The 20,214-nt window shown below is 61.5% G+C and overlaps 1 protein-coding gene across 2 annotated transcripts; it reads right to left on the bottom strand.

Annotated features, from left to right (window-relative positions):
* Positions 1-8,458: 8,458 nt before the first annotated feature.
* Positions 8,459-16,978, bottom strand: RBM28 (RNA binding motif protein 28). 2 transcript variants are annotated; one of them, XM_039333412.1, is made up of 19 exons: positions 16,792-16,978; positions 16,543-16,698; positions 16,354-16,451; positions 16,108-16,183; positions 15,719-15,811; positions 14,487-14,561; positions 14,158-14,242; positions 13,785-13,942; positions 13,176-13,245; positions 12,831-12,940; positions 12,538-12,611; positions 12,314-12,449; positions 12,089-12,153; positions 11,444-11,602; positions 10,657-10,791; positions 10,231-10,305; positions 9,454-9,797; positions 9,189-9,279; positions 8,459-9,096 (listed from the first exon to the last, which is right to left on the bottom strand). In XM_039333412.1, exons 1-19 carry the CDS (start codon positions 16,943-16,945, stop codon positions 8,956-8,958), a joined length of 2,295 nt encoding a protein of 764 aa, XP_039189346.1. In that variant the 5' UTR covers positions 16,946-16,978; the 3' UTR covers positions 8,459-8,955. The 2 variants fall into 2 exon arrangements, with proteins under 2 accessions (XP_039189346.1, XP_039189347.1); XM_039333413.1 differs by lacking the exon at positions 16,354-16,451 and having other exon boundaries at positions 16,792-16,935.
* Positions 16,979-20,214: the final 3,236 nt, after the last annotated feature.

Genomic DNA, 20,214 nt, shown 5'->3' with positions numbered 1-20,214 from the left:
TGGCCTTTTCCCTACCACCCATTCCTGGCTTCATTCACCAATTCATTCATCAATTGATTGATTGATTGATTCATTCATTCATTCCTTCTTTCTTCCCCCTTTGCCCAGAGGGCAGGCAGGTGGAGCTGAGCCCTGGAGGGTTGAAGGAGCCCATTGGACCGAGTCGGCTTTCAACCTGGGCCAAGTTGACTTCCCCAGGAGAACTATTTCCGGTGCTCTTCTACAACACGCCCACACAACCCTCGGCCCCCTTCCCCATTGACCCAGTTGGCTTCCTGGGAGGACACGTGAAGGTTGTGAAGGTGGGGAGCTGAGGTCAGGAAGCCTCGGGTGACCTTGGGCTCCTTCAAGTCCAAGCACCGGACGGGCTGGCGGGGCACAAGTGGAGAAGGCAGGGAAGCTGCTCCCTGAGAAGCAGAGGCCACCAAATTATTAGTTAAGATGGTCACGGCAGTGAGGGAAGCCTGCCCAGGTCGGCCTCCGCCACGACCAGTTTCGGTCTCAGCCCCGGTATCCCCCCCCCAACTTCTTCAAAAGGAGTTTTTCCATGGGGCCTGGCTTGTTCCTGCCCCACAGGCCCTGCTTGACCTCTGCCCACTCTGCCTGGTTCAGCCTTCCTGGTCAGCGAACAGAAGCCACCCAGCCCAGCCTGGCCAGAGCTGAGTTTTGAACCCTTCCTGCTTCTCCTATCCCCTGGTGGCTTTCATTTATCACCCGGGTTCATAGAAGGTGTTCTTTTAGCTGGAAAACCAGAACATTTGGGGATTTTTTTTTAAAAAAAGATCAAGTTTAAAACGTGACAGATCTTCTGAGGACTCCTTGTGAACTATGATCCTCTTTCCTTTAATTAAGCCCTCCGGCCCCAGGTGAGGAGACACGCCAGCACAGAGCCCCCCACTTGCCGGCTGCAGCTTCGCCTTCCGTGCCCCCCCTTTGGGCTTCCGGGCCGTGTGCCTTGGCAGAGGGCCTGTGGAAAGTGGGGCTGGGGGGGCCTCCCAGCCCCCAGCCCATCCATCCGGCCCCCTCCTCCTCCGTGCTGACTTGGCAAAGAGCAGGGGGCTCAGCCGGAGAGGCGCCTCTGCGCCCCCAGGAGGAGGGGGCTCTCTCCCTTGCAAGGGAGGGCAGGCAGGAGGGCCTGGGGCAGGCAGGGATCCAAGGCAGCCGCACCCACCCTCGTCCTCCTGTAACCTCCCTGCGTGGCTGGTGGGGGGAGCCAGCCCCACTCTTCGCGTTGCTGCAAGAGGCCATTTCAGGACAGATGTACACCTGGGGGGGGGAGAACCCCCGGCTGCTTGCACCTCCCTGGTGGGGTATAGGCCCCCCACCCTGTGACGGGCGTGTGCACATGGACAAAGGAAGGTGCTGCAGGCTTTGCAAAACACACCTAACCTGGATCTAGAATCCACCTATTTTGTAGTTCGCACAGGAGCTACACACAGGAGCTAAGCCAATCTCCCTGCCTTATGGCATTGAAACTGCTAGGCTTGTCACTGAAATGGTTTAGGATCGGTCTGGAGAGTAGCCTGGAATTATCATACAATCCCAAGGGTGTGAAGGACCTGGGAGGTTCTCTAGTCCAGCCCTCCACCCAGGGTAGGAATCCTCAAGACTGTCCAGGCTTTGCTTGGAAACGTCTCCTGATAAATAAGAGCCCCAGGAGTCAGCTCTCCCTCCGCTTTGTGGAAGTCCAGAAGTTCCCCCTGATTTTGAGCTGGGGTCCCTCTCTGCCTGGGTGGGCCTTGCCCCGCCCTCGGGAGCTGTGGAGAAACCCCCCCCCATTTTCCCTGGGGGAGCCCTTCAAGGCTGGGAAGACTCCTAGGAGATCTTCCTCTTCTTGAGATTAAAGGAAATCTTCACAGGATTTAGCTGTGATCCTGGTTGCTCTCCCTGCCCCGTTCCCAGTTCCTCAGCGTCCTTCTGCTGTGGGGACCAGATCTGAACCCACGTCTGTTCCTGTGTACCCATCGCTTCATCTCTTGTTGACACAGTCCTGGGTTGCATTAGCTCCTTTGGCAGCTGCAGCACACACTCACACTTACACGGCTCACACTCACTTGGAGGCCTGTCAAGAGGCCAAGGTCCGTCTCTCAAGACTACCCCGGAGTACCTGCAACCTTGTGCCTGTAAGTCTGATTTTTCCTACCTAAGTGCAGAGTCTTACATTTGTCACTGTTGAACTGCAAGGCTCAAGCCTATCAGGATCTTTCTGGACCTTCTGTTGATCTTCTGAGGTCTTAGCATTCTCCTCCAGCTTCGCATTGTCTGGCCATGTAAAGAGTTCCCCTCTGATCTCCTTCTCCAAGTCATTTTTAAAAACGTTGAAGAGCCGTTAGGCCAGGATGGAGCCCTCAGATGCCCCCTGCCCGTCCCTGCTGCCACGGAAGGCTTGCGCTGCGGGACGGACATGCAGAAGTGCCAAGGAAGAGACTGACGGGTCGTTGAAGGAGACCGTCTGCTGCGGCATTTCAGCGGAGCGTCTCAGCAGCCGGACCCTGATCCGAGACCCGAGGTCCACTCTGAACCCCGCCTGAATCCCTCCATCACCTTCCCAGACCACAGGGTGAGCCACAATGCCCTCCCAAGCGGTGAGCAGCCGCCACTGCCACAGAAGGTGGCATAGCCTCGCTTCACCTCTGGCGGGGCCCGGTTGGGAGAGGCACCATGCCAGGGCCGGGTACCCTAGAGGGCTGTGGGCTCTGTCCCTGGCAGCTTTTGTGCCTCGGCTCCAGTGGGCAGGGGCAGCAGGGTTAGCCTCTGGTGCTGAGGACTCCACTTGTGGTCAGCAAGCCGGGCCGCTGCGGGCCAGGATGACATCAGCCGGTGGCCGTGGAGAGGCAGTTTGCGTGTCTCCACAGCAACCCAGGTCAACAGAGGATACACCGAGCACACAGGCGGCTAACCCAGGCCCTCGCCAAGAGCGCTTCGGCTGGCTGCCGGCCAAGGCAGAGCAGCCGGTGATGAAGGGAGGCCCCTCCCAAGAGGAGGCGGCCTGGGGCAGCCCCGCCTTGGCTGCCTTCCCCAGGTGGATTACCTGGCAGAGGCCCAGCCAACGGCTCCCTGGCCCCAAGCAGCCACAACAGCACCGCTGGTGACGTGGCGCAGAGCAAGGCTGCCTCTGCTCGGCCTGTGCCCCCCCCCGACTCCTCCCCCCCCCGACTCCTCCCCCCCCCCCGCCTGCCTGCACAGAGATGCTTTCACCAGCAGCCGCCTCCCAAAGCTGCTGAACTCAGAAGTGGGGCTAAATGTGCCTGAGTCGGGGGGGGGGAGGGGGCAGTGGGAGGGGAGCTTTGGGCAGCTTGCTGTCGCATCAGCCAGGGGGTGCCTAAAAGCTCCAAAGGAGGGCAGTCCGATGGCCAGGCATGTTGGTGTCCAGTTCCGAGTTTACTTTGTCCACAGACCATCCAGTCTGGTGCTGAGGCTTCAGTGCTCCCAGTGGCAGGAGGACTGTCGTCTCCCACATTTGCAGAGGCTGGGCCAATGTCCCTGGCACCCGCCTGGGGAGAGTGGGACCTGGACCCCACCTGACCTCTCTGCTGTTTGGGGCTGGGAAGGGCTTGGCACCCAGAAGCCTCCCTGGCAGAAGGCGAAAGCCCGGATGGAGCAATCGGCAGCCCAAAGAGGTCAAGATTAGCTCCCCCTGGGTAGAAACTGCGTCAGCCTTCAGCCCTTGAACCAGCCCTGGGTGCTGGGCCATCCCCTCCCAGATCTACGGTGACTCGGGTGGCCAGGAAGGCAGGGAGCTCCCTGGCATTCAGGAGGTCTGGCAAATGCTTTTGTGGCTGCAACGTCCCAGGGCTGGGCAGAAATTCTGCCAGAAAAAAGGCGTCAGGCGTAAGCAGCTCTACTGCCACTGTCTGTTAAGCCCAGGTCTGCATGCCAGTCTCCAGCGGCCTCTCTCAAGCTTGGCTAAGCAGGATAAATAGAGAGTTCAGGGCCTGGTCCCTGCAAAGGCCTGTTTCCCCAATTGGGGGGGGGGCTTCCAAGGGTTTGGCTTCCCACAAATCTCCCTTTTGGGAATTCCTGTCCCCTCAGCCTCCCAGCTCCTGGCCTTCCTTCCCCCTGGTTCTCTCCCTGCAAGCCAGGCAACCCAGCTCCGCTCTCCCTCCTCAGCGCAGGTCCCTCCGGGGTCGGCATAAATCCCGGCTTCACTCCAAAGGGGCAGTTTCCAGTTTCCTTTCTTGGACTTCCTGGGCCACTGGCCTGTGGGTCAGGCCCAGGCCCCTCTGCCCCACGGCAAGGGAGCTCTGGGCATCAGTCCCTTAGGGCAGGGCTTTTCAACCTTTTCACCCATTGTAACACTTTTAGGATATGGCAACATCCGAGGACCACCAGTCGCCTAGCAAGAGGTCAAAAACTTGATGACCAAAAAAAAAAAAAAAAAGAGAAAAAGTGATAAAGTACAGGTAGTTCTCGACTTACAACAGTTTGCTTAGTGACTGTTCGAAGTTACAATGGCACTGAAAAAAGTGCCCCCCAAGCAACAGCCGAACAAGACACCTGCCTGCCCGCCCACCCGCGCTCTTCCTCCTGTCCAAGGTTCATTGTTGTGAGCATTTCTGTTGGGGATTGGCAGCAGGGGTGGGGTGGGGGGTGTTTGGTTTTTATTCTCCCTGTCTGCTGGGTGGTTTTGGTCACTTCACATGACCCTGGGACACTGTGACCGTCATAAATATGAATCATCTGAATGTAAATCACAAGACCCTGGAGGTGCTGCAACATTCCAGCTGATCGGCGCTTCTTCTGGGCTTAGCAGAAGTACCAGTATCAGTGCTGCTTTCCAGCTGATTGGTGCTTCTTCTGGGCTCAGCAGAAGCTCCAGGATCAGTGTCAAGCTCCAGCTGGAGCCTGGCGCTGATCCTGGTACTTCCACTGAACGCTGACAGCCCCAAAGAAGCACCGATCAGCTGGAAAGCAGCACTGATCCTGGCGCTTCCGCTCAGCCCTGACAGCAGTGCAGCTCCAGCCGTCTCTCGCTCAGGCTTGTGCGGTGCTGCCACCGGTTCAGCTCATTCCCCTCCCCCGCTGCTTTTCTAGGATGGTCGCGTACCACCTGCCAGGTGCCAATGGACCACAGGTGGTACCCGTACCACTGGTTGAAAAGCCCTGCCTTAGGGGCCCAGCAAGACTTCTGTTCCATCAGCCCCTTATCCTGGCCTGCCCAAGGGGAGAGCCTGCTGAGGAACGGGCTGCCTTTCAGTTGGCAGGCACGGAACCGCGGCCAAGGAAAGGCCCAAGAGGCAGCTGTTCAGCCAGGCACCGGATCCAAAGCTCCGATTCCTGAAGAATTCCAGCCTGATTGTGGCCCAGGATTATATCCAGCAGGGCCAAAAGAAATGAGCAGGGCCTGGAGCCCCAACTCAGCTGCCCATGATGCAGACAGCTCTTGCCTCAGCCCTCCCGCCCCAGAGGCCCCCGTAGCTAGGAGGGGGTGCTGCATGGCTGGCATGCGACTGGGGGAGCCGCCCCCAGCCTGGCCCTCCGGGGAACATTCCCAGCCCTCGCCCGGAGGGACCAGGGAGACCCGCAGGTGCTCACGTGTCCAGCACTGGCACAACCGCCGCCTGTCCGCAGCCCTCCAGCCCAGGGAGGGGCGATGGGGGTGCTCCAGCTGAGTCAACGACATCCGTGGAGCCAGGCGGTGGCTGTCTCCGCTGGCCATCAAAGTGTCTGCGGTGGCAGCGGCAGCCAGCCAGGACATCACCACATGGGCCCGCTTCCCTCCCTCTCTGGTCTGCATTTGTCTCTCTTCAGCATCCGGGCCAGAACCAGATGCTTCTTTGCTCAATTATGCAGGTTGGCAGAGAGAAATGGAGGTGGCTTCCCTCCTGTTTGGCACCCGAGCCGGCACAGGCCTTCGGAGAGCCCTGGCAGAAGCAGCCCCTGGTTGCCACCTCCTGCAGCCAGACTGCCTCCCTGCCCCTCGGCCTGGCCTTGGATGGGAAGAATGCCCAGCAGCAGGGCGGGCAGCAGCTGCAGAGAAGGACCACTTGCACGAGGAAGTGTGGGGCAGGGGAAGGGAGGCTGTGGGGAAAGGGGCAGTCAGGTCACGGGGCTGGCTCTGCCCTCATTTTCCTGGCGCCGGGAAGCGGGGGGGAAGACAAGCCGGGCTTCAGTTTTGCATTAGGAAGACGAACCGCTTGCAACAGAAGGGGATCCAGCAGGCACTGGGCCAGACCCACACGCTCCTCTGTGTGAAGTGCCAAAATTCAGGACATCTGCAAAGGATGAGGGCGCTCTCAGTCCCAGCCCCTCCTCCAGCTCCAGCCCCCACTACACAGCTTCCTGCTAGGTGAGGAAGATGGCTCTCCTGGGGCCCAGCCTAGCAGGGCCCTGCCCCCACGGGAGAGGAGGCAGGGCCAGGGACGCACTAGCCAGGAGCCCAGACTGAAGGGAAAGAGTGGGGGAGACAGGAGGGATCCCCAAAAGGCCCTTCTGAAATGCGGGAAAAAGCCACAAGAGCATCACCCTGCAAAAGTCCCCCCCCCCCGTGAACTGGCCAAGGGGGTCAAATAGGAACTGGGGAGCAGAAGCAGCCGAGAGGCAGTTCGCCCTGGCCCTGGACTGCTGCAGGGGCCCACAGTGGCTCTCGGCCTGGACCGAGCATCTGTTCAGACTGCAGGCTCCCACTGCACCCCTTGGTGGGGGAAGCCCCCCCCACGACTCTCCAGGGGGCTGTGAGCTCATCTGCCAACAGGCTGCTTCCCCGAGAGTCCCTCTTTCCAGAGGCAGAGCCTGGGCCAGCTGCATGCCCTGCTCGGAGGATCTCAGGCGACTGACTGGCATTGTGCCCCAGACGCAGCCTGGCCGAAGCAGAGCAGTGCAGCTCCCCCCCATCGTGTCCCCCCTCCCCATTGGCTGGCTGGGACAGTCACGGGGTGAACCCCCCCTTCAGGTGGTGCTGACTCGCTGCCCTCCTGGCTGATGCCAAGAGCAGCCTGGAGCTGAGCCAGACCCCCAAGGGCTGAGTCTTCCAGCCCCAGGCCGCCTCAGCTGCCCCCCAGGAGGGCTTTGGGGTCAGCAGGCCAATCAGATGACAAGGCCTGGCCAAGCCAGGGCTTCTGGGATGGGATTTGTGGTCCCAGGTGCTCTGAGGGGGCTCCTCCAAAGGGGTCAAAAAGGCAGGAGGGCTTTCAGAACAAGGACTCCTGGACTAGTGACTGCTCAAAGTCACATCGCTGAAAAAAGCGACAGGATCATTTTTCAGTCACCACCTTTGCAGCGTCTCCACGAACACGTGGCCATGTTCAGATGCTCGGTAACAGACATATTTATGACCGTTGCTATGTCCCAAGGCCATGCAAAGTCAATGGGGAAACTAGATTCACTTAGCAACTGCAGTGATTCACTTAGCAACCGTGATAAGAAGAGTCATAGAATGGGGCAAAAGTCACTCAACAAATGTCTCGCTTGGCAGCATAAATTTTGGGAATTGCGGTCGTATGTTGAGGACTCCCTGCATAGCCAGCAGTCACCAAAGGGAAGCGGGCTGCTTTAGCCTCAACCCATCACACGCACCCTCCACAGCCTGGTTTGATTGGAGGACCAGCTGGGGGGGCTTTGTGGGAGCCCTGGGTCTCCCCACTTCCTGCAAACCACCCAGCCCTCCCCTCTCCAGAACGGGACCCTCCAGTCCAGGCACCCCGAACAATGCCTTCCCCCAGTGGGAAACTGGGCCGTGAGTGGGAAGGCTCCCATTAAACTCAGCGAGATCATTCACTGGGAGCAGGTTGGCAAAGGTGCCCCCAGAGGGAACTTAACACCCAGTGAAATCATCCGGTTTGGGCCACCACGATGCAAAAAAGGTGCTGAGATTCTAGAAAGAGCACAGAGAAGAGCAACAGAGATGATTAGGGGGCTGGAGGCTGAAATGTGTGAAGAACGGGGGCTGGCGTTGGGAATGGCCAGTCTAGAGAAAAGGACGAGGGGTGTGTGTGTGTGACGTGATAGCAGTCTTCCGGTGTTTGAGGGGCTGTCCCAAAGAAGGGGGGGCTCAAACTATTCTCCAAAGCCCCGGAAGGCAGGAGAAGAAGCAATGGGTGGACACTGAACAAAGAGAGAAGCAACCTGGAACTAAGGAGGAATTTCCTGACAGGGAGAACTGACCAGGGGAACCACCTCCACTGTGATGGGTGCTCCAGAGGTTGTGGATGCTCCAACCCTGAGTGTTTTTAAGAAGAGACTGGCCAACCATTTATCCAGAATGGCATCGTATCACCTGCTTGAGCAGGGGTTGGACTAGAAGACCTCCAAGGTCCCTTCCAAGTCTGTGATTCTGTTAAGAGTCAAGTAGGCAATCCACAGGCTGATTCTGTCTCCAACGCCTGGGGGGGGGGAACCTCCGAACCAGGCTAAAACGGCCCCCTGCCTCTTCAGCGGGATTAGTGCTCCAGCCCCCCTCCTCCCCGACAGAAAAGAGATCCTGTGATCCAGCCCCGGAGGAACTCCCAGGAACCATCACTCGGAGAAAGCCATTTATTAAGAGAGGCCGAACGAGCGAGGGGCGCTCCGTGGCTGCAGCCTCCTCCTCCTCCTCAGAACAGCAGCAGCCCCCCCTCCTCTGCACCTTCCACCAGGCTGATGGTGTTGTGAGGACCCATTTCTGCCCGGTGAGGCTAGGCACGGAGGAAGGGCCCCCAGGGCTCACCCACCCACCCTTCTTTACAGCGAGGATGGTCTGGCACAGCACGGGGCTGCCTTGCTTCTCCCTTCCTCCAGAGGCCCCCACGCCCACCCTGGCTGCAGAGGTCCCGGGCCAGCAGGGACCCCAGCGTTTCCAGGGCTGCAGGGGGCTCTCCCCCCGACCTGTCTGCCCCGCAGGTCCTGGGTCACGTCCGTCCACACGGGGCCAAGAAGCCGGGCCCCGGGCGAGCCTCCTTTGCTCCCCCCAAGGGCAGGACCCGACATCCAAGCAGCCCCGCCCAGCTGGGGGGGCTCTCTTCCTTGGGGAGGGGCGAGTCAGTCCTCGAACCACTTGCTCCTCTTGGCCGGCAGGGCGGCCTTGCCAGCCGTGCCCAGGATCCGCTGCTTGTAGCGCTCCACCAGCTGCTCGAAACGAACCTCCGCCCGGCCGCCTCCAGCCTTTTTCTTCTGGGGCCTCTGAGGACAAGCATGGGCCAGGCTCAGAAGGTGGAGGGAAGGGGGGCACAGAGGCAGGCGGCTCTGCAGGGGGGGAGAACCCACCAACTCACCTGGGGGGCAGCTCTGGGCGCCTTCTGCTCTTTCGGCCCGGCCTTCTTCTTCTTGGGAGGGGCCCCCTTCACTCTGCCCTGGTTGCGATTCCTGCCAGGAGAGAAGCCCCCCCCCCCATCAGCCCAGAGAGCAGCACCAGGGGATTTTCTTCCGGGGGGGGCAGGGGAGGGAGGGAGGGGCTCCAAGCTCCCGGGATGGCAAAGACCGAAGCGGGGTGGGGTGGGGGCTGCCGGACCCAGAGGCTCCCTCAGCGGCTGGACTTACCTGATCTTGGGCCCCCAGTGGGAGGGGAGGGCCAGGACCCTCCGCCGCTTCGTGCCGTCCGGCAGCTCCACCCTCTGCTCCTCCGTGCGTGTCTGGAAGCCTGACCAGGAGGCGGCTGCTTCGGGGGCCTGGAGGCTGGGCGGGGGCCCAGGCCGCTTCCTCTTCTGCCCAAGGTGCTCCGGTGGAGCCTGAGGGCCGCTGCTGGGGGCCCCAGCCTTTCCTTCGGGCCCCGGGGCCTTCTTCACGCCCCTGGCTGGCTTCTGAGGGGCCCCTGGCCGGCCGGTGCTGGGCGATGGCCCCTGACTTGCTGGCCCGGCAGCTGCTTGCTTCTTCCTCAGCTTTTGCTGCACGAGGGGGATAAGCGTCACCCGGCAGCCAGGGACCAATTCCACACACACACACACACACACACACACACACACACACACAGACACACAGACACACACACACAGACACACACACACACACACACACACACACACCCTGGGCAGGGAAAGCCAGCTCTGCACAACAGCCCAGCTGCCTCCCACTACCGGTCACAGCTCTCCATCCAGGGCCACCTTGTGCTGACCGGCTCCTCTCGCAGCCCTGGTCAGACTCTCGCCAGGGACTCTGCAGCCGTACCTGCTTTCCTCCTCCAGCAGTTCAGGATGCAAACCTGAGCCCCCCCCCCGAGGGCACCCCAAGAAGTCTGCCGGAGCCAGCAGGGAGGGACTGGCCCCTGCTCGGGGGAAGGTCTCACGCCGCAGTCACGGGAGGGGGGTGGAGGCGCCCTACCCGGCTGCGTTCGGCACGCTGCTCCCTCAGTTTCAGCTTCCGCCCGTCCTCCAGGGAGAACTCCACAATAGGCCGCTGGGAAGAGAACAGCCCCGTCTTGGCCCCCAAAGCAGATGCCAAGGGGCACCCAGACTTCTGCCCTCCTGCTCGGGACGGGCCTCCCTCCGACTTCTTGCCCAGTTCCTCCCGTGGGCTGGCCAGAAATCCCCAGGCCGGGACCCCTCTGGCCTTGCTTCCCTCCGCCAATGCCCTCCCCCCGAGTCTTGGGGTGCCCAAACGGGCGCGGGAGACGCGAAGAGGAAGGACCCAAGGCGGGCTGCCGGGCCAAGCCAGAACCGGCCCTGCGGCGCTGCTGCCCCTGGGGTTCCCCAGGGACCCTGAGCTCAGCCGGAGGCCTCCCCTCGACCGGCCGGGGAAGAGACTCACCTTCTGGTCCCCAAAGAGCTGGGGGTTGTTGTTGACCTGGCGCAGGGCCAGCAGGGCGTGCTGGTGCTGCTGGAACTCCACGAAGGCATACCCCAGGGACTGGCCCCGGCCCTTCAGCTCCCGCATCACCCGGCACTGGGGGGGGGGGAGGACAGGCAGCAGTCAGGCACCCCCTGGAGGCTGGCCGGACCCACCCAGAGGCCAAAGGCCGATTCCGGGCCTGTGGGGCCCAAAGGCTCCTCCGGAGCTCAGCACACAACGCACCGACTTCACTGCCACAAGAGGCTTTGCCCGCCCAGAGGGGCCAAGGGGAGCCCTGAGACTCCTCAGGGGGGCTTCGTTTCAGGCATCAGGAACCCCAAGGAGCTTCCGGGGTTGGGATCATGAAGATCCCCGACCCGGGATGGCTTTGGAATCCGAGAACCACAGCCGTTCCGGAGAACAAGCAGCTCAGGAGCTTTCGGATGAGAAATGCTCGGGACGCCCCCTCCGGGCACATCCCCCTCCCCGTGGGCTCCTGGCTCAGACATGGAGGGGCCCCTCCCCTCCCCTCCCCCCTCCTTGCAGAAGCGGAGGAGACCGGGGGGGGGGAGCCCAGAGACCTCCACTCTGGGCTTGCTCGGCTCCGGAGCACCAACCGCTTCCACTCCGATTTCTTGGGCTCCGGCAGCAGCACTGTGGATCTGCAGCTCTTGCCCAGCTCCCCGGGAGGAAGAGGGCGCCTGGGCAGAGACCTGGTCCCGGCAGCAGAAGGGCGAGATCCCCAGAGAGGCTGGGCCGGGCTCACCTCCTTGATCCTGGCATCAGCCGCGCCCCCCGCCGCCTGCAGCATCGTCTTCCGCAGGGTGGCGTCATCCACACTCTTGGGCAGGTTGTGGACACAGAGCCTCGTCTGGGACACAAACACATTCTGGTCCTTCAGCTTCTGCCGCTTCAGCTGCTCAAACTGGGAGGGAGGGAGGGGGGCCGTCAGAGACCTGCCCATCTTCCCCCCGGCCCGGCCACCCACTGCCCAGTGCTGCTCCCCACACGGTCCAAGCCCCTGCGGAGAGTCCAGCCACCTGGGACCTGGGAGAGAGCAGCTTTCATGGGTGGCCAAGGGAGAACCAGGGAGCCAGGAGGGCCCTTAATCCCAGCGGGGGGATGGCGCCCCCCCCACGGAAACTGCCCTGTCTCCACCCCGATTCGGGCTCTGCGGGCTGGTCCTACCCCAGACTGGCAGAGAACAAGCCAGCTGCCTCCCGATGCCCACCCTTTGACATCAACGCATCAGAAGGCATCGGTCATCCAGCCCCGGTCCCAGCAGAGGCTCTCAACAGAGAGGCCAGCCTTCAGAGGCCCCGGGTGGTCGAGCGTCTTGCAGGGCCCTTCAACAGCAGCCGGCAAGCGCAGACTGATGTACCCCCCCCCCCGGTGCAGAAGGGCCACTCACCCGGGCCCTTTTGGCCAGGTCAGCATCACTGACCCCCTCCGCCGCTTTCGTGCCGGCCCGGATCACTGCGGAGGGAAAGGGAGGGTGAGGGTGAGGCCGGTCAGAGAGGAGGGGGCCTCCCCTGGTCACAGGCCGGCCGGAGGGTTAGGCTTGTGGCCCCTGGAGGGCTTCTCCCCCGGCAGAAGTCCTGGGGACGAGGGAGGGAGGAGCCGAGGACCCACTCACAGCCTTCCCGGGCCAGGTAGAGCTTGCGGGTGCCAGTGGGCTTCTGGGCCTTTGTGCTCCGCAGCTGCTGGGCTTCCTCACGGCTGACGGCCAGGTCCACCCGGAGACGGCGGCCCCCCAGATGGAGCCCCCGAGCCTTACAGGGAGGAGAAAAGACGGTGAGAGGGAGGCGTCCTGGGGGGGGAGGCTTCCCCTCCCATCCGCCCACAGCATCCTGCGCTCACCTCGCCCTCCTCCTGTGCCCTCTGCAGGCATTTCTGGGCAGATTCCTGGGTGGCAAACTGGGCAAAGGCACAGCCTGAGGAGGGCAAAAGGGGAGGGGAAAACGATTGGAGGAAAGAAGCCAAGAAAAGATGGGGGGGGGGCTTCTGAACGGCTACTGCAGATGGGGGGGGGGAAAGGAAAAGATCAATTTTGGCCCTTGTTTTTACATCTTCTGCAGAGGAACGGGGAACCAAAGGGGTGTGGGTGCCTCCCCCCCGGCCGAGTGAGGACGGGGCCTGCAAGCCCTCCTCACCTTTGGAGCGCTCCGTGTCAGGGTGCAACACAATCCGGACATACTTCAGGTCCCCAAACTGCTCCAGCAGCTCCCCCACCTCCTCCTCTTCCGTGTCAAAGGACAGGTTCCTGGGGGAAAGCAGAGGAGGCCCCCTCCACACCTGTCCCCACGCCCCGGGGGGCGGCCAGGTCCGCCTGGCACAGTGTCCGTGCTGATGCCAAGCGTGGCCAGGAGCCCCAGGCAGGAGCACCTCAGGAGCCCTCCCCGGAAATGACGAGGCCCTCTGGAGCTACCACAGCCCTCCAGCCCCCAGGCAGGCACCCAGCCTCCCTGCCCTGCCCCTACCCCCCCCCAAGGACCCACCTGAGGAAGACAGTCCGGCCCTCTGCGACATCCGAGCGGTGCTGCTTCTGCTCTGGGGCAGGCCCTTCTCCTGCAGAGACCAGGTGAGACCCAACCAGCCAGCGTCAGAAGCGCCAGAGCCATGGGTGCGAAAACTCCAAGGGGGGGCAGGTATCACCCTCCCTCCGCTGGGAGTCTCCCCAGAGGCCCCTAGGCGAGCCGATTCTGGCAAGGTGGCCATCGGGAGAAGCAGAAGCCTCTGGGAAGCCATCGGAGGGGATAACCGAACAGAAGCCGAGCAACGGCGGAATCCCCTCGGAGGACCCCCGTCGCCCTCTGGCCTAACGTAGGGAGTCCTTGACCTACAGCCATTCGCCTAGTGACCAAAGTTACAAGGGCACTGAAAAAGTGACCTGTGGCCCTTTTTCACACTGATCGTTGCATCATCCCTGCGGTCACGTGATCCAGAAGGGTCGTAAAGTGAGACAAAACTCACAACAACTCTCCTGCTTAGCAATGGAAATGGGCTTAGCTGTGGTCATAAGTTGAGGACTACCTGTACGGGGTCTTCTGCTGTTTCAAGGTGGGCAGACCCTCCTCATCCAGTTCCTCCAAAGCAACTGAACCAACCTCCTCCTCCTTCCTCCTCTTCCTCAGCACTCTCCTCCTCTTCCTCCTCGGAACTCCCAGCCTCCTCCGGCTCCTCCTCCTCCTCCTCCTCCTCCGGGGAGCCGACTTCCTGCTCTCCGTCCTCGTTATCCGCAGAGGGCGTTTGGGGCTCAGGGTCCCTGCGAGGGGCAGAGGCCAGTCAGGGGGGACCAGCAAGGGGGTGTTTCTGGGAGGCAAAACCGATGGGGGGGCTGGGCTGCTGGCTTTGGGCAGGAAGAGGAAGCTGCAGAGCTTGGCAACTGCCCACTGCTCTCCAGAGGGCAGCCCCAGCTGGCCACAAGCGCCCAGGCTTTCGCCACAAGCAAACCCGTTCCCCAGCTTCCCTGCGGCTCACCTGCCACGTCTTCCTGGCCCTGCAGACGCCGGTCTTCCTCCTTTTTCTTCCCTCCCGTCGGCACCTTCTTGCTGGGTTCTCTTCTCTGAGGACAGACACGGCACGGAAAAGGTGAGGAGATGTTCTGAACCAGACCCTCAGGTCAAATCAGAGTGGGGCTTATTTGGTCACAGCAACATGTGAAGCCAGACGCTCCAAAATTTGGCTGCAAAAACCCCGTGGAAAGTCTTTTTACAGTAAAAAGAGGTGAAGTCTTGGAGGGCAGAACAGATGCCCCCCCCCAAACCCCTGAAATTGCTCACCCCAATTCACACAAGTCGGCCACTCACCGTCAGGGACACCTTCTGTCTGCGCAGCCTGGTACTTCTCCCGGGCCACAGCCCAATCCACAGCCACCGGACGCTCTGCAGGGAGTAAGGAGAAGGCTGAGGCTGGCTGGAGAGAGGCCTGAGACTCAGGTGAGGCTTACGTGGGAGGACAAAAAGGTCACCCATCTCTTTGCCTGCTTTTAAAAACCTGACACGCCTCCCCCCACCTTCAGGCCTGCCCTACTTAACTGCCAGGACAGCAAGTGTCACTGCAGTGGAGGAAACAGGTCTAAATAGATCAGATGGAGGCTACTGCACTCTTTCCCCACGTGACCAGGGTCATCCCCAGCTCCCCTCTTTGCCCATAGACCCACACTGACCCTGCATGAGGCAAAGCCCTCTGCAAGTCTATTTGGACCAAAAATAGAAATCTCCGCACTGCCACACAGCACGGCCCAGGGGAAACTGCAGACTAGAGCAGTGGTGGCGAACCTATGGTACGGGTGCCAGAGGTGGCACTCAGAGCCCTCTCTGTGGGCACGTGCGCCGTCGCCCCAATCCTAGGCCTTCAGCTAGGTTTTATAAAACCTTTTCGCTTTAGGCCTCCGCCACAGTGTGCAAAAAAAAGAAAAAGGTTCAATCAGTCAATTTCAACGTCTCACGGGGAAAGAAAACATCTTGCAAAGTTGGAATTGATTGAACTTTTTAGTCCCACCCAGTCTGCCGTTACCACCGCGGCCACGCCCACCCAGCACTCGATGATGCATAAAGTGGGTTTTGGGTTGCAGTTTGGGCACTCGGTCTCTAAAAGGTGTGCCATCACTGGCCTAGAGAAACCCCAGCTTTCCCTCCTCAATCAGGGATGCATGCCCAATTTGGCCTAATCATGGAAATTGCTCGGGTACAGGGACTGGAACCTGCCCAGCTTCCCCAGACTGGCTAGCCCCTCAGACCCCCAGGAATTCCTGTCTTGCAGCCCTCAATTTCTGTAAAAACCCTGGCTTTTCCAGGGCTTGAGGTTCCTCCTTCCCATAAAGCAACATGGTTCTTCCCTGAGCTGCTTTTATATCTGGGACACCTTTGTGCCGTCGGCCCTCAGCCCTGCACAGAAGCGAAGACTGTGTGCGTAGACACAGAGGCAATTCTTCCCCCAAGGCTGGTATCTGCCGAGCCAAAGCTGGTCCCCCTCCTGCTCCTCTGGGAGCATCTCAGCACGAGAGGACGGATCCCACCCAAATCCTGCAGGGATTCACCTTTGATCTCCTTCATGTTCATCCCCTTCAGAGCTTTTCCCGCTTCCAGGACATTCCTGAACTGCACAAAGGCGAAGCCGCGCAGTTTTCCATCTGGAAGGGAAGATCAAGGCGTTCACACATTCCCCAGGCCAGCTTCTTCCCCACATCGCAGGAACTACAACTTCTGCCCTTCAGAGGGATGGGGGCAAAGCAACCCCTCGCCCAGAGCGGTGAGTCTCCTGGATTCACCCACTTCATATATGATGGGGGGGAGAGAGAGAGGGAGAGGGTCCAGCAACAGCCGTCACCCCTGGCCTGCAGAAGGAAAGGCTGCCAAGGGAGGAACCTTGGGGAGGGGGACGACAGTGCGGCCTCTGCCTCCCCCCCCCGTCCCCCTGCCCATCTACCTGGTTTCCTGGGCAGGGAGGCTTCCAGGACGGTCCCAAAGGGAGCAAAGGCGCTCTTCAGGTCGCCCTCGGTGCACTGGGGGGGGGAAGCAAAAGGGGTTAAAGGGCAAAGGGCAGCCCGGGCTCACGCAGGGGCTCGGCCATCCGCTGGCCACGGGGAGCTCCGAGGGGGGGGGGAGGAGCCAGGCGGCCGCCCCCTCCCAGGCCGGGGAACAACCGCCCCCCCCGCCCGGCGCCCCCTCCTACCTTGAAGCTGAGGTTGCGGACGATCAGCCGGGCTTTCTTGGGGGGCCCCCTAACCTTGGGGGGCTGCTGCGCCGGTGGGGGCGCCTCCGGGGGGGCCTCTGGGGGGGAGAGAGCCGCGGGGCGCGTGAGGGCGGCCCAGGGCAGGGACCCCTCCCGCCTCCCGCTCCCCCCGCCTCCCCCGCCGCTCACCTGCGCCGCCTCCGCCTCCCGCCCTGCGCCGCTTGGGCCGCGCCAACGCCAGGCTGACCCGGCGGCCGCCGAAGGTGCGGATCTCGCGCAGGGCCCGCTGCGCATCCTCCGGCAGGGAAAAGCAGACGAAGCCCAGCCCGGTGCACGCCTCGCCGCCTGCAACGACCGCGCCGCCCGTCAGGACCCGGGACGCCGGAGAGAGAGTGGGGGGGGCGCCCTCCTCCCCCGCCACCTTCCCCCCGCACTCACCGGGCGCCGTCACGGCCACCGCCCGCCGCACCGGCCCCGCCTGCCCGAACTCCCGCTCCAGCTGGGCGGCGCGGGCCGAGGGGGGCAGCCCCCGCACCAGCACCGTCCGCCCCGTCCCGCCGGAGGGACACGCGCGAGGACCGGCCGCCGCCATCTTGCGCCTCCCGGAAACAGTGGACCGGCCGGCCGGAAGCGCGGGCGCCCCCTCCAGGCGCGGCGGGGAAGGGCGAGTCCGCGGGTGGCGCCAGTGCGCATGTCCGGGGCGGGCGGGGCTTTCCTCCCCTGCCTGTCTCTGGGGGCGGGGCTCCCCGACCGGTCCGTGTGCACGCCCCGAGAGTGGGGCGGGGCCCGCTGGGAGGGGCGGGGCTTGGGTCCGCGGGAGAGCCAAGAGGTCCGGGGTTGGGGGGGAGGCAGCCTGCGAGCACAGCGGTTTTGTCCCAACCTTCGCCGGGAATGACTCGGACTGGCGCTTCTCTTTGGCTCCTTTAGGGATTCCCTTGCTCTGGGGGGGGGGGGAACTGTGTGTAAGTGTGTCCTAGGAGGTCATCCAGTCCAGCCCTCTGCCCGGCACGAGGTTCCTCAGGCCATCCCCGAGAAAGGATGGTGGCTTTGAACCCCGAGGAGGAGCCCCTGCTTTGTGGCCCCGAGAGTCTTGAGCTGGGCTCCCTCTCTGCCAGGCTGGGTCTTGTCCGGAGAAAAACTTTGGATAGGGTCACCCCGTAGGGGAGACGGGGCGGGATAAACATTGAATAAATAAAATAACTGCTCCCCCCCCCCCCGCCTGCCTTCCCCGGGCCAGCCCTTCGAGGCTGGGAAGAAGACTGCTGCTGGGAGGCCTTTCTCTTCTGGAGGCTAAAGCTGCCGGGGAAATCTAGCTGTGATCCTGGTCGCTCTCCTCTGCCCCATTCCCCGTTCCTCTGTGACCTCCTTGTATCCCGGGGGCCAGAAATGGGCCCAGTCTTCCAGGACTCCCCTGAGCAGGGCGTGTGGGGCAGGTATCTCTCCCTGGGACCTCCGTGGTTTACCTCTGTTGGGGCAGCCCAAGGTCGCATCAGCTGTTCTGGCTGTGCAGCACAAAGCCGGCTCATGCTGGGTGGGGAGGGCCAGCTGCTCTCCTCCAACGCTTCCTTTCCTCATGTATACACGTGGGCAGCGGTACTTGTTTGCGTCCCTTTTGCCATAGGAAACAAGGCCAGATTTTTTAAAAATTGGAACCCAGCATTTTTTTAGGGGAGAAGCTTCCCGTCCATCCCTTCGACTGCCATGGAGTTTTCTACTGGTAAGTTGATTTGATGGCTTTGCCCCCCCCCCTCGCCCTCATGCAGTCGTCAGCCAGGCCATCCATTTGCTCACAGAGCAGGCAAAGAGATCAGTGCCGCCAACATGGACCTCATTGGTTCATACAAAGCGTGAGTTGGAAAGACACTTAGAAGTCATCTAAACAATCCTTGGCAATCACTCAACCAACGCACTTTGAAAGTGTTTGGTGAGTGGGAAGTCACCATTCCCGGCAGATGGTGCTGTTGATTTACAACTCTGGCATCTCAGAAATCTCTGACGCTGCACAGAATCTGCCTCCTTTACGTTTGGACTGGCTGATTGTCCTTCTCTCGGTTTCCACAGTGGAGAAGAATCTTTTACCCAAGACAGAGGTTTGCAGACCCCTCTCCTTCCTCCTTGGCAGGTTCGGCCTCCCAGCTCTTATAAAGCTTCCTTCCAGGGTTGGTGTTCAAGCTCCTGATCATCTTGGAAGCTCTCACTACGTCTCTCTTAAGGCTGGTGCCCAAAACTGGAGAAGAGTGACCAGAACATCCGAAAGTGCAATGGAACTATTGCCTGTCCTGCCCGCCAGCCTCCCCTCCCCCGCCTGGCTGTGGTGCTTCTGCTAATGGCATTTGGCTTCTTAGCTGCCACATTGCCCTGCTTGCCCACGTTCAGCTGGAGATCCCACATCTTGTCACGTGCACAACCAGGTTTTCTGGCACTTTGGCTTCTTCCTGTGCAAAGGGTTCAGCACTGACCTTCCTCCTCCTGGGTCAGTCTGGCCCAGAGGCCAAGCCTGTCGAGGTCATGTTGTCCTGTGAGGACAGTTTGGTATCTTCTGAAAATGCCCTTCCCATCTTGGCCATTTTTAAAGTTGTGGGAGAGCCTCGGCTGAGGATTTGCCGCCTCCCTCTGGAATGACTCAGAGGCTGGGTGGGCAGCAGGGATGGCTCAGTTGCAAAACCACCCTCGTGCCCGTATCTGCTTGACTGGCTTGCCAATCTGGGGCTCTAACTGAGCTGGTGCCAGGGTGCCATCTGCCTCTCCAATTCAAATCTGGCTGGGAACAGATCCTCAAGATGGTCTGTGGGCTGCTTCAGAAGGGGCAAAGCTGGCTGCCAGCCTGGGCCACGTCCACCAGAGGGCGGCAAACTCCTGTGGAAACCAGTTACTAAGCAACGTGGATGGGGGGGAGGCACGTGCCCTGTGCATGCCTGCACAAATGCACCTTGGCACACACGTGGCTCCAACCCAGCCTTGCCCGCTGTGGCTGCTCCTGGTAGATGCCGAACGGGTGCCCTCCCCCTGCTTCCCTCCTGTATTTTGAACATAGATGGCAATCAGGTCTCTGGGCTGGCTGGGTCCCAAAATGGAAGTTCTCCAGACACCTCCTGGGTCCGAACTGCCTGTCCCCTGGTGTGGCAGCCCCTGCCAATCCAGAGTGCCCTGGGGGCCACGGAGAGGGGGGCAGAAGGACACCCCCAGGCTCTCCTTGGCTGGCCTACCTCTTTTGCTCAAGATAGAATGGAGGCCTCGGCCCCGACCTTTAGAGGTCAGACTCAGGATCAGGACCGCCAGCCCTTTCCGCCTTCTCAAGTCTGTCTTTGGATCTCTCCTCCCCCCTTCCCCCCCTGCAGTGTGCTGCCTGGCCACAGCCTGACCCCTGGAGCCCTCCCTCCACGGCAGCTGCAGCTTCCTCGGGTTCAAGAAAGAGGATTCAGTCCAAGGCTTGACCACCACTGGCCTCAGCTGCCCCTCAGCTCATCTCCTTTTGGGGTGAAGGGCTGCAGGCATCTTCAGACACATCTTAAGCACCTGCACAGCTGCTCCCTAACCACAACGCCCATGTGCGTGTTGCCATTTGTGTGTTGCACCTGCTGCCTTCCCGATTCCCTGTCCCGCCCCCTTTCCAGGCAACCCTCCCCCCACCCCTTTCCCCAGCACTTGGCCCCCATTCAGGGGGCGCCTGAAGAGGCGAAGCGCCACCAAAGCCTCACCACAACAGCCTGTAGCAGGACGGGGGGGGGCAGTGGGTAAAGCAGCCGGCCCATTGCCTGCCCCTCAACTGAAGGCTTTGCCCTGTTCAGTAATACCCAGAGCCCCCTCTTGCAGAAACCACCTCCGGGTGCATTAGGCATACACAGGTGGTCCTCGACTTAT

The sequence above is a fragment of the Crotalus tigris genome, unplaced genomic scaffold (genome assembly GCF_016545835.1).
Source record: "Crotalus tigris isolate CLP2741 ecotype Arizona unplaced genomic scaffold, ASM1654583v1 scf7180000024475.591531, whole genome shotgun sequence".
In the NCBI taxonomy this organism is placed as follows: Eukaryota; Metazoa; Chordata; class Lepidosauria; order Squamata; family Viperidae; genus Crotalus; species Crotalus tigris.
Note: the sequence above shows the minus strand (reverse complement) of the source record. Positions and strands in the feature narration are given on the sequence as shown.